This window comes from Pyxicephalus adspersus, chromosome W (assembly GCF_032062135.1).
Source record: "Pyxicephalus adspersus chromosome W, UCB_Pads_2.0, whole genome shotgun sequence".
Taxonomy (NCBI): domain Eukaryota; kingdom Metazoa; phylum Chordata; class Amphibia; order Anura; family Pyxicephalidae; genus Pyxicephalus; species Pyxicephalus adspersus.
The window spans coordinates 10,436,616-10,449,498 of NC_092870.1; the positions used below are offsets into that span (position 1 = coordinate 10,436,616).

Below are 12,883 nucleotides of genomic sequence, written 5' to 3' on the forward strand. Positions count from 1 at the left end.
TTGGGGTAAAGGGGTGGGGGGAGGTTGGAGTGGGGCACGGCCTGCGGGAACTCGGCCCTATCACAGTCATGAGAATGTGCCCACCACTTGCACCTATGTTTTCAGTTTTGCACCCCCTACCTCAGAGAAATTGATGTACAAAGAGAAGCAGACAGTAGTCTCATAGGTATAGATTTGTGACAGGTAGGTATATATTTAGGGGCCCACCCCAATGCTCCTTGCTATGTTAGTGGCCCTGGGGTCCCCAATTTGCATTTTCAATTTAGGACTCCTAGTTGCACTTTCCCCTGAAACAGCAACCCCAAAGTTTAATTTTCATAACTGTTTACATTTGTGACCCCCATATCTTGAAATACTTTAAAGCTGGGGGGAATTTGTAGTAACTAGTATATGAGGGTCCCCTGTACACCCTGAAAATTACAAGTCATTGTGACATTTTTAGGAGATATGGAGGTTTGTACACAGAGCTGTGAGGGTGCATGCATGCAGACTTCACACACAGCTCTAGCAGTGGATACATTTCACCGGCAGATTTTTTTTTTTCCTTTTTTTTTTTCCTTTTTAAATAGAAATTCCAGCTTGTGCTATGAGATGGGGGCGGGGCTGCCTGTGTCTTCTTCACATGAAGGCTGAACTGTGTGCTTAACCTCTCATCACAGCAGCAATCCTCTGAACGAATGACAGGTGAGCACAGAGCAGCCTCCCTGAGATCCGTGCAGAGGAGGAGAGCTGCCGAGGAGAGGTGGGCGGGGGGGTATTCACAGCAACCCTCTGGGGAGAACTGTGCATTGTGTGGCATACGTTGATCGTATAGGGAAACTTTTAATCTTTGTATATAATTCAGCAGCGTGCAGAGCCTCCTCTGGCTCATTTACGCTGTCTGTAGTCGGATGAACACGTGAGTGTGTAAACCGCAGCTTGCATCCCAGCACCACGTGTTCTGATTCCCTTTCAGGTTCCGCGCCCATCCATTTCATCTCCGGTGGCAGAAGAGTCTTTCCATATAAGGTGCTACGGTTAAGGTATCATGACTAGCAGGTCTCGCCAGACCCTGAGTGCGGGAGTCGGATTGCTGGGGGATTTCTCTGGTCGGTTTCTCGCTTGTTTATGATGTTACATGGAGATTTTCCTTCACCTTCAATTTCTGGTATGTCGTTCTTAATGTCCAGAGGGTTCCTTGATTGTCAGTCACTTTACACAGGAGGATCCTTATGTTTCATTCCATTACCAATATGTATACATGCTTATAGGTTTCATCTTAGTGTGCCACAAAGGTAATTCTAATGTACTTTACGCTTATCATAATGTATATTACTTCTCAAATTTCCAGGAAAATATATGGTTTAGAAGCATAGTGGTTTACATAGATAAAACCACTTGGTGGCTTTATAATATGTTGGAATATTCCTGTTATTTGGTAACCGGTTACCTTTAAATTAGTGTGTGTTACACTGAATGTGACACATGATTAAAATAACATCTCTTGATAAACATACTATGCACCTGTTGCAAGAGGTTAACTAGTTCAATTTTTTTTTTTTTTTTTCTTTTCATGATACCTATAGTCTAGCATGGGCATGTTTCTCCGGCCCTTTGGGTGTTCTGCGGCTCTGGCCAGTGCCACCCGGAGCAGGGTCAGGAGAAGGACCTGCCGGGGCGGAACACATCCCTGGATCTGAGCCTGCGATGGGAGAGTGGGTGGGGTTGTGTGCAGGGACACAACCCGCCCACTGTCCCATCGCAGGCTCTGAGCTTACAATGGGAGAGTGGGCAGGCTGTTTCACTGCACACAACCCATCCACTCTCCATCGCAGGATCAGATCTGTGATGGGAGAGTGGGCGGAGTTATGCCATCATGACATGATTGCATAACCCCGCACACTCTACCATCGACCGGGCCCCTCTGGCAAATTTTTTTCCAGATTGTGGCCCCTGACTAAAAAAGTTTGCCCACCCCTGCTGTAGCATATAAATGTAAGCACATATAAGCATTGTTTTTGCTCCTTGGCTTTAACCCCTCTAGCGGTAATTCCGAGTCTGACTCGCGGTCGATTTTACTTGCAAAAAGCGGTAATCCTGAGTCAGACTCGAGGTACCAAAAAGCAGAATAAAAACCCACTTACCTTGTTCCATCACTGTCCCCCAGTGTCCTAGCTGTATTGAGTCCAATACAAAGAAATTTTCATATAATATATATGCATTATACATTTTTAATTATATGGTGTGTATGAGGTGTGTTTATTTTTTTTTTTTTTTTTTTTGTTGTAACCGGATTGTCATACAATATTGTATGACCATCAGATTGCACTGTAACGCTTGTTTCTATTTTTAGCTTTCAGCAAGTTTTCTTACCCCGAACCAGGCTTGGGGTAACCGCCCAGGTGGTTAATGACCAAGACAAACTTTGCAGTTGTTACTACATGTATTTTGCAGTTGTCGGGGACTACATGTATTTTCTTTCGTTTTAAAGATTAAAATAAATTATTGAATCAAGTTTTAAACACAAAATATTTTTGTTTCTATTGACACATTAAAAGTCCCTCTGTGCCAAAAAGTTCTACAGTTTTGTAGTGTTAAAGAATAAAAAAAAATGGTAATATTGATCATTTAAAGGGAATATCTCATATGTGCTCCCTTTGGGTGTGTTACTCTAGTACAGAAAGAATATTGTTAATTTCCAATAAGCAAAAATATTTCTGATATTCTGTGCATTCTGCAGTGTTTTTTCAATGTTCTGTAGTTCGAATTTATTTTCTGTCCTGTTGATGCACAGCTGTTCTTCTATAGGTACAGTACGTGAGTGTTTTAGGACACGGAAGTGTTAACTAGATCTGCTACTTAACTGCATACTTCAGAAACCCAAAATGTGACTTAATCTATATCCATTAAGTATCTGCTTTATGTAACAGATCTGTAATCCAATAAAAAGGTCACATTGCTTCAAAATTAGTCTTTGTTCATTTAAATATTTAACTCTAAAGTCAACAGATCTCTGCCCATTGCTGACTCGCTGTGCCTTGTGCATGCTGACTAAAGGTGGCCATCTTGGTAGAGGCAAGGTTTTACTTTTGTGAAATGAGAATTGTGTGTTTTTTTTTTTTTTTTTTTTTTTTTTTTTTTGTCCATAATTGTTGGAAGGCTTCTCAGTGGGTCAGAAACATTGCTTATATGTAAATAAAACTTGTTGATGCAAGAGTTAAGTGTGCTAAAGATGTGCTAGTGCAATTGATGGAGAGTGCCTGAATGATGGAAAGCACCATGTTTTATTCCTGTAACTTTGTTGTATGGCTTGCTGCTGAAATATCTATTGTACTTCTAAAATGTATGTGCCACCCTTTAGAGAAGCATTTGGGGCTCCTAGAATTTTAAACCCTTTAAGCCTTAGGCATTTTTAATGTACAGCGCTGCGTAATATGTTGGCGCTATATAAATCCTGTTTAATAATAATAATAATAATTTTAGTTTGTAAATAGACTGGCCAAAAATGTATTCCCTCATTTCTTATAGACCCAGAGAGATCAATGTACAGCCAGGACATGAGAAGAGTGATGTTGATCACATTACATGACTCGAATTGCTGTATCAGTTACACATTTTCTCTGGTCCACATCCCCCCACAGTGGATAGGGCTAGGCCCTGTACACTAGAAAAATATTGGGTATTAAGTAGACAGGTGCAGCAAAGACCTCTGTCTAACACTACTGGTGTATTTCTATGGAAATTTATGCTATAAGTGGGAATTGGAGAATTTTGCTACTAAATGCAGATGGAGGAGTACATTTTACCAAAAGTAACACTGGCTAGTTTTGACGTTTGTTGCTAAGATTTTACTAATGTGTTTGGTTTTTTTTTTTTTTTTTTTCCCCTTCCCCCCCCCCTCTGTGCAGGACTGGCAGCCACCGTTTGCAGTTGAAGTAGATAACTTTCATTTTACACCTCGTATTCAGAGACTCAATGAATTGGAGGTAAACATCTAAAGCTTGTGTGTTCTTGATTAGTTTTAGAATTGTCATATCAGGATATAAAAATGTACAGCAATAGGGAAAGTTAAAAAAAGAAAAGGGTGTTGCACTTGCTACAGAGACCACTATTGGCAGAAAGACTGGATTGAGCAATTGGATGAGAAGTGAAAATTGCTGTGCAATCTACATAAGCAGAATTACATTACAGTACATTCCTCCCCACCCACTCCTCTGGATTTGGTGTTCTAGACGATTGAATGCTTCAGATTCCAGTTTGAATACTTCAGGACGTGTGATATTTTTAAAACTATTTTCTGCAGACTACTTTACAATTGGTGCCGACTTCTCCATATGAACCTATATGGACATAGGGGCTATTATGGCTTTCTTATTGTAACAACATGTAATGCAACATCCTTTTTGAGCTGCGTTATTCTAACAGGTTGTTGAAATATAGTAGGATCCTGAATTGTATCAATTATAATATTGCTCTCCCTAATCCTAAAACTTCTCTGTTATGCCAGGCTGAAACTAGAGTAAAGCTTAACTATTTAGACCAAATTGCAAAATTCTGGGAGATCCAGGGGTCATCGCTCAAAATCCCCAATGTGGAGCGTCGAATTCTGGACCTGTACACCTTGAACAAAGTGAGAATACATTATATAATGTTTACTTTGTATTTGTTTCAGTCTTGGACTGTATTGTTGAGGGGAAATTATATATACACACAAACAAACGCATACAGTTTTAGTGTAAACAGAAAAAGGTGTAGCAGATAGTGGGGCAGTGATGTTAACAGCATTTCCAACAGGGCAATCTCATCCACAAGTGTTTACCTGTTGTGTTCATTTTTAAAATGGCTTATTATGGTAAATTTAGCCTGCTTGCTACAATTTTTTTTTAATATATATATATATATATATATAATATTCTTCGGTCTAAAATGATTGAGTTTGTCATCAAAGTTAATGGTTCCAAAAGAACAGGGAAGATACTTGAATTTTTCATGCTGCTAAACACTGCTGTATTAACTTCCTGGGCGGTTCATTTCTGTCTGGATTTATATGTCAAAAAGTGGTACATTGTCTTTCATGAAAATTATTTTACATTGCAGGCCTGTAATTCATAAGCATAACTCAACAAAATATGTCCAATATTTAATAAATTCAATAATAAACTTTAAATAAAAAACACAAAAACCTGTTAAAACAAGGGTGCATAAATAAATCAAAAATACTGAAACCTGTAATATAACTGTGCAGTAGTGCATATATATAACTTTATATATATTTTACAGTTAGGTCCATAAATATTTGGACAGATGACTTTTTTTGGTTCTGTACATTACCACAATAATTTTAAATTAAACAACTCCGATGCAGTTGAACTGGAGACTTTCAGCTTTAATTCAGTGGGTTGAACAAAAAGATTGCATAAACATGTGAGGAACTAAAGCCTTTTTTTTACACAATCCCTTCATTTCAAGGGCTTAAAAGTAATTGGACAAATTAAAAAGCTGAAAATAAAATGTTCATTTCTAATACTTGGTTGAAAACCCTTTGCTGGCAATGGACAGGGCTAGACACTAAATTTGGAGCTCCTAGTTAGTTATGCTATAGGTATCCAGTAACCCCTGCCATTGTCAGTGTTCTACCTACCTCCTATACTTTATTACAACTTTCTAACGCCTGGGTTGTTTGAATGTTCAATTTTTTTCTTTTTTTTTTTTTTGTATTATGTCCCAACAGTCCAGTGCTGTGTATTTTAATCCAACTCCCTAGAGTTCTATGTTTTAATAGTGTAATCCCTTGTAGTATTGTAATATTGTGATCAATGTGGTTTAACAAATTAGGCTTAGTTCACATTAGCAGTAAAAAATAAAATGCCCCTTCTGAGTGACTACTTAGCAACTGCTAGGCACCTGGGACTGGTAACAGGCCGGTAAGTGCTGGGCACCTGGGATTGGTAACAGGCGGTAAGTGCTGAGCACCTGGGATTGGTATTTGGCGGTAAGTGCTGGGCACCTGGGATTGGTAACAGGCGGTAAGTGCTGGACTTTTCAGGCCTAGCAGTTTTTCAAGCAGCATTGGTTCCCGGCGAGAAGAAAGTGAGGGGTAAATGCAGCAAATGCAAACTTTCTGCCAGTGTGAATTCAGCCTACCTTCAGATGTCACCTCCTAGTGCTATACCTAGGTAACACAAAGAGCATCAAGCATGTGATTGAGATGAGGGCAGGACAGCCAGTGCTCATCACTGCCAAAAACTTCCTGTGAAATTTATCCCCGCAGTGTGATTGCTGTGTGTGTAAAGTCTGCTTGTCAGATTCTGCAGCCTAACAACTTGTGTTCAATCCTTTAGATCTCCTAAATTGTTGGTTGTAATTACCTAAAATTTTTGGGGTACACAGGGGACTCTCATAGTAATATGGGCATCATGAGTTTAAAAACTTGTGGAAATTGAACATTTGGGTTACTGTTTTATAAAAAAAAAAGTGCACCTAGGAGCCCAAAATTGAAAATGCAAATTAAGGACCCCTAGGGGCCACTTACATAGCAAGAAGCATTGGGGTGGGGCCCCCTAAATATTTTACCTACCTTTCACCAAACTATAATTGTAATACTATGCTGCCCTTTCTGCTTCTGTTCTTTGAATCCCAATTCCAAAGTGGGGAACAGACCCCTAAAATTTCATTAGCATGGCATCATTAGAACATAAAAATCTCTGCCCATCAAACTGTCCGCTTCCCTACCTTGAACCCCAATTTCTCTAGAACAGAGGTGCAGATAAACCGAATTAATGGGTGCAAGTGAGGGCTTTCAAACTTTCATCTCCATGGCATCAATACATAGTCTGACCATCAAAACACGGTGCCCTGTTACCCATGACTTGCCCTACCAGTACCTAAACCCAAATTTGGTTTTGATGGGTAGAGTTTATTCCAATGATGCCATTGTGATAAAACTTTAGGGGGTGTTAGCCATTCCCCACACATTTTCAGTTTCTTACACCTCCCCATTCCAGAGAAATTGCTTTTCCGGTGCTAGAAGTGGGCAGTAATGTGTAACAGGGCAGTGCGTTTGCTATAGTAATGAAATTTTAAAGTGGGTCGTTATCATCAAACTGTGTCTCTTACCCCCCCCCCCATTCTAGGAAAATTGGGGTTCAAAGAAGAGAAGCAGACAGGGTAACATATGACAGTTATAGATTTGTGAGAGAAAAGTATAAATTTAGGGGCCCTTCCCCAATGCTCCTTTCTATGTAGGTGGCCCTGGGGCTCCCTAATTTGCATTTTTAATTTAGGACTCCAGGGCACACTTGCTTTTAATACTGCAACCCCACTATTGTATTTTCACAAGATTTTACAATTCTGATCCCCATATCATGAAATTTGTAAAAGCTGGGGTGCTGAAATTGTGAAAGGAAGTCATTGACATACAGTTTAGGGGATATGAAGGTTTATACACAGAGAGCTCTAAGGCTGAGGAATGTGACATGCAGCATTTATACACACACACTGCTCTGATTACATCATTAAACACGCCCACTGGGTGGAGACATTGTTTGCACAATGTGTTTTTATTTTTATTTTTTTCAAGACTTGCACAGTTATGAGAGGGGGAGGGACAGCCTGTGTCCTGATCTCCTTATAGCTGTGCTGTGCTCTCCTCACTCCGCCCAGCTCTAATCAGGGGAGAGCAGAGCAACCTCTCTGGTGTCCTTCAGAGCTGCTGAAAATGTGCTGGGCAGAATATTCACGGAAGGTGGGCGGCCCGCCCCCAAAAAAACGGGCTGGGTAGAAGTGTGTGTGTGTGTGTGTGTGTGTGTGTGTGTGTATGTATTCCAGTCACTTGTGAAACCAATTTTTCCCTGAGGGTTGAGCTCCTGGGTCCCCTGCAGCACTCACAGGTTTCTTCTGTTAATAATCACCTAACTAATCTATCCTGTAATAGATGGAAATCTGAGAGGAAATGTAGTGCTGTTCGATGTGGGATAGCATAACCAGGTAACAACTTTTGAATGAGACACAAAAATGGATTTTGTGAGCTACATCTAAAGGTCCAATCCATAAGGTTGACAAAAAGGGTCTGGTTCCCAGATTTGTGTGGGTGTCTTTGACAAATGTGAGAGCAGTGGCCTTTATATTTTGAGTGTAAAGTAGTCTAATTTCTATTCCACTAGATTGTACTCGATGAGGGTGGATATGAGCTGGTCTGCCGAGACAGAAAGTGGGCACGAGTGGCACAGCGCATAGGGTATCCCTCTGTAAAGAACCTTGGCTCACTTTTGAGATCTCATTATGAGCGTATTGTATACCCTTTCCATATGTACCAGTCTGGAGCAAACTTGGCAGTAAGTCTTGAGAGAACCATTTTTGCAGCTGAAGGATGCATCAATCTATGTTGACTTTCTTTGTTTTCTTTCTTACTTTCCTTTGTTTTAGGGTTATAGTGAACGGCCACGTTATAACAATGAAGAGAAAGATAAGGAATACAAACCTCATAGTATTCCATTAAGACAATCTGTGCAGCCTTCAAAGACCAGCTATGGACGACGGGCCAAGCGCCTAACCTCGGAGGCAAGTGATCTTGCCGAATCTGCATAGTGTAGTCAAGTATTCCCTTCAAGCCAGTCTCATTGCTTAGCTGCAGTTTTGGATATAGTTGATATTTTTAAATCCATCTAGATGTTCAGGATAGTGTATGGAGGGAGGGGGGCTGGGGGGGGGGGGCTGCCTTTCCTTTCCTTTCCTTTCCTTTCATGGCGGATCCTGACTGCTCAGATCCTGCCTCTCAAAAGCCTCCAAACATCACCACCCTGGGTATATAGTTCGGTTTGTTGTGCTTTTAACTTGGTAATACTACACTTATGCTGCATGTTAAAGCTGAAGTAAACACAAAATAAGTCACCCACAACATCAATCCTGCAGAGCAGTCTATCTGTCAGGAGGGTTCTTCCATCAGGTCCCACGTCGTCCCGGTATCTGTCTTCGGCCCGGCGCAGAAGGAGCCCCAGGCGCCGACATCTTTTCCTCTTTTTCCGCATCGTCCTTCCTGCGTCACCCTCCGATGTATATTGGAATAAACTAGGCAAGTTCCTCAAGATACATTGTCCTGAAAAATGTTTTCCAAAACTGCAGATAGTAATGTGCCACCATAAGGTTTAGATACTTGAGACATGCAGCTGCCATATGTCAAAGAATGTGAGTACACATTGCAACACTAACTCAACATGCTCACTATGTTTTTAATTACATTCCCTACAGTTGAAAGTTATGAAAGAAAACACCGCTAAGGCACCATGGATGCATAATAAAATAATAAAAAAAAAAAAAAAAAAAAAAATGGTCACGGGTTAGACTGGTCTGTATAGTTGACTCTCCTTAGATAGGACTTGGGAATATCCCTGTCTTTGTGTGACTGTGATGGGTGGGTTGTTGCCAAGATCTAGTGCTGTCAAACGCCTATCCTTTTCTGGGATAACTGGATTGTTTGTTGGTATGAGGCAACAAAATATATCTGCTGGTTCAAATTAATAATGCTGCTTGGGTATGGTTGGTGGCACCTGGGGACTGGTTTGGGTTACATTCCTTTGTGTTATGCCCTCTTCCCATTCCTTTACTGTTTAAGCCTGAACCGACAGAAGAAGACATAGAGAAGAACCCAGAGTTAAAGAAACTTCAGATATATGGTGCAGGCCCAAAAATGATGGGACTTGGGCTAATGGCAAAAGATAAAAATCTTCACAAGAAAGGTATGGTAGAATTTTTTTTTTTTTTTTTTTTTTTTGTATTATATAAAGAGCTTTAAATGATAACTGCAAACCTAAAAGAATATAATGCTCAAAATTTTAAGATGGTGAAAAAAAAGCTTTGGATTATGACACACATCCTGTTTCAGAAGGAGATGTCTTAGAATGCCCACCAACACTAGTAGTAAAGGAAGAGGTGGGTGTAGACTCTGAAGAGAGCCAGCCACACTTAACGCTTGAGAGGTCGCTTAGTCCTCAGCCCTGCACCAAGATGACTATGCGACATCGGAGGAGTACCAATAGTTCCCAGTTTGTAAGTCACACAAGGCCATTTGTCCTAATATCTGTAGTTTCCCCTTGCTTTGCTTAGTGTAACCACTAAAAGGTCAGATCAAACAAATCGCTTCTCTTGTTTAGATGGATTCCTACGTGTGCCGTATCTGTTCCCGTGGGGATGATGATGGGAAGCTTTTATTGTGTGATGGCTGTAATGACAACTACCACACCTTCTGCCTGCTACCTCCTCTTCCTGAACCCCCAAAAGGCATCTGGCACTGTCCCAAATGTGTTATGGCAGTAAGTAAACTTGTGGGGGGGGGGGGGGTATTGGAAGGTATCTTTTACTATTAAACTTATCTAATAACCAGGTATTAAAGAAAAAAATAAAGGCCCAGTTCCAACTTGAACTAAAAACAAATGCACTAACATTTAAAAATTAACTCTGTGTTAAATGTACTGATACACCAGTTTTTTTCTAGGTTGACTGGCACCCAGGATGTAATGGATTCTGCTAAATGGGGTGGGGGCGGTTATTGATATGACCAATTCTAGAATACATTTTTCATAACTTTAAGCACATTTCTAAAAATTGTATTTCATGATCACATTTGGAGTTAGAACTCCCCTGTGTGTGTGTGTGTATATGGATATATATGTGTGTGTGTGTGTGTGTGTTTCCTTTATTTGCAGGAATGTACACGGCCACCTGAAGCATTTGGTTTTGAACAGGCCACATGGCAGTACACTCTGCAGAGTTTTGGCGAGATGGCAGATTCTTTTAAGGCAGATTATTTCAATATGCCAGTTCATGTGAGTGTCTATACTTTTGGCTTTCTTGTTAAAACTGAATATTCTTTTATTTTTGCTTTCTCTGGTTCATACTACTCCTCCACCCACATTGGACACCTCATGTTGAACCTACTGATAGGAGGGGCCAGCTGGTGCTTTTTGAAAGGATCACATCACTGGGCTTCATTAATCCTCTTAAAATAAAAACCTGACCTTCATGCAAATGGCCAGTATGTTGTTGAGAAAAGGCATTCTGTAGTTAAGGCTAAGGTATTAGTGAGTTTAGATTAGCAAAGAAAATGAATCTGTAATTTTAGTTTAGTTGGCAAAGCACTTGGCAACTTTAGCAGATGGCATTTGGCTATATATGTTATATACAAAGGTGGTGTACATTAATTGAGCCCAGAGTTATTCCTATATAACGATAACATTTTTGAAAGTAAGGTTTTCCCTATGATTCCGAGGGGTTTGTGTCCTAATCCTGTAATTTTGTTGAGGGGAGCGACTACAATCTATAATCGCACTGCTTACAACATTGTTACAACTCCCATCATTGTAAGCTGCCAGTCTACAATCTAATGGTGCCTGAGGGAATGCAAAGTTAGTTATCACCTGGTCCTTTTTAAGAAGAGAATTGTGGCATTGTGAGAAGTACAGTTCCCAGTTTGACCCCCCTGCCCTCTCCAATTGCCTGAAAACTGTTATAAAAGAATGTTCTTGGAATTTAGGAGCAATTGGCAATATGTCTACTCAGTTTCTCTAAACATTAGATTAGTTGTCCAGTCTTATTAGTGGGATTAAACCCAGTCCCAAAATAAAGAATTTTTTTTGTTTTGTACTGATGTGAAATCTGACTTATGGAATGCATGTTTCTTTGAGAACTTGATGATGTCCTTTATCCTCTTAACACACACTCTGGTCCTCAAAAACAGCAAATGTAAAGAGCTCTACAAGTAATTTTCCATTCCCTGTTAATTCTTTTCTGCACAGTGGACCACCGTATTCTCCCCCAGAAATGTTTTTGAGCTGGGATTAAAGTAGGCGGGTGGACACAAATATGAGGCAACGTATGAAATCTATTGCCCCAGATGTTCAGTGACCCCTCCAATCCCTATAATACGGTCAACTCTCTACTACCCCTATACTTTCAACTTCATAATGGGACAAGTATGTCCCACTTTTTTCATCTTTGTATTTTGACTCAATTTTCAATAACCCCCCCCCACCCCGAATAAAAAAACAAGCAAAAAAAAAAGCTGAGTGGTGCTCCTGTCTAAAAGGGTCGGGGGAAAAGGCTGGACCATTACCTTGATGTGACTTGTATTGATAAGGGAGTTGCTGCACTGTCCCCTCTAAAATATTTGCTTGCCCACAATCTTTTCTTTAAAAAAAAAATTCTGAATGCAGGGAGCAATGTATAACTAAAAGTGCTATATATAGGTCAGCATATGATTATGCTGTTTTATTATGATTATGTAAATATCACTATATTTCTCCAGATGGTGCCTACAGAGCTGGTGGAAAAGGAGTTTTGGCGTCTGGTCAACAGTATAGAGGAGGATGTTACAGTGCAGTATGGAGCTGATATTCACTCCAAGGAATTTAGCAGTGGCTTCCCAATACTGGATGGGAAAACTGAGCTGCCACCTGAGGAGAAGGTAACTAATCTGCTTGCTCCTAAATCTCCACACTTTTTTTTGAGTTTTAATCCTCATTTTGCTCATTTGCCTTGCCTTTTCTCCTCAGGCATATGCCACCAGTGGCTGGAACTTGAATGTGATGCCCGTGCTTGAGCAGTCTGTGCTGTGTCACATCAATGCAGACATTTCTGGCATGAAGGTACCCTGGCTGTATGTGGGCATGGTGTTTTCTGCTTTCTGTTGGCACATTGAAGATCACTGGAGCTATTCTATCAACTATCTTCATTGGTTAGTACTTTGAGTTTGGAATATTTGTTAGCGGAGTGTTTTCTTTACCAAATTGGGTTTAAGAGTAATATTAAGCTAAACCCAGCTCATACTTCTCTTCTGATGGACCCCTGTTACCCCTATAAAGGAATATATAACCTAGGAGTGGGGGGGGGGGAATCTAGACGCCTTATGCCA

At 40.4% G+C, this 12,883-nt stretch overlaps 1 protein-coding gene across 1 annotated transcript in view; it reads left to right on the plus strand.

Annotated features, from left to right (window-relative positions):
- The first annotated feature begins 1,102 nt into the window (after positions 1 to 1,102).
- Positions 1,103 to 12,883, plus strand: part of LOC140342788 (lysine-specific demethylase 5C-like) — a 49,347-nt gene continuing 37,566 nt past the window's right edge. Inside the window, exons 1-11 of the mRNA XM_072429139.1 lie at positions 1,103 to 1,147; positions 3,888 to 3,965; positions 4,487 to 4,609; positions 8,142 to 8,312; positions 8,404 to 8,538; positions 9,590 to 9,713; positions 9,860 to 10,023; positions 10,128 to 10,286; positions 10,680 to 10,799; positions 12,278 to 12,436; positions 12,525 to 12,706. Coding sequence (XP_072285240.1) covers positions 1,118 to 1,147; positions 3,888 to 3,965; positions 4,487 to 4,609; positions 8,142 to 8,312; positions 8,404 to 8,538; positions 9,590 to 9,713; positions 9,860 to 10,023; positions 10,128 to 10,286; positions 10,680 to 10,799; positions 12,278 to 12,436; positions 12,525 to 12,706 — 1,445 coding nt within the window. The 5' untranslated portion in view covers positions 1,103 to 1,117. The remainder of the gene's footprint in view (positions 1,148 to 3,887; positions 3,966 to 4,486; positions 4,610 to 8,141; positions 8,313 to 8,403; positions 8,539 to 9,589; positions 9,714 to 9,859; positions 10,024 to 10,127; positions 10,287 to 10,679; positions 10,800 to 12,277; positions 12,437 to 12,524; positions 12,707 to 12,883) is intronic.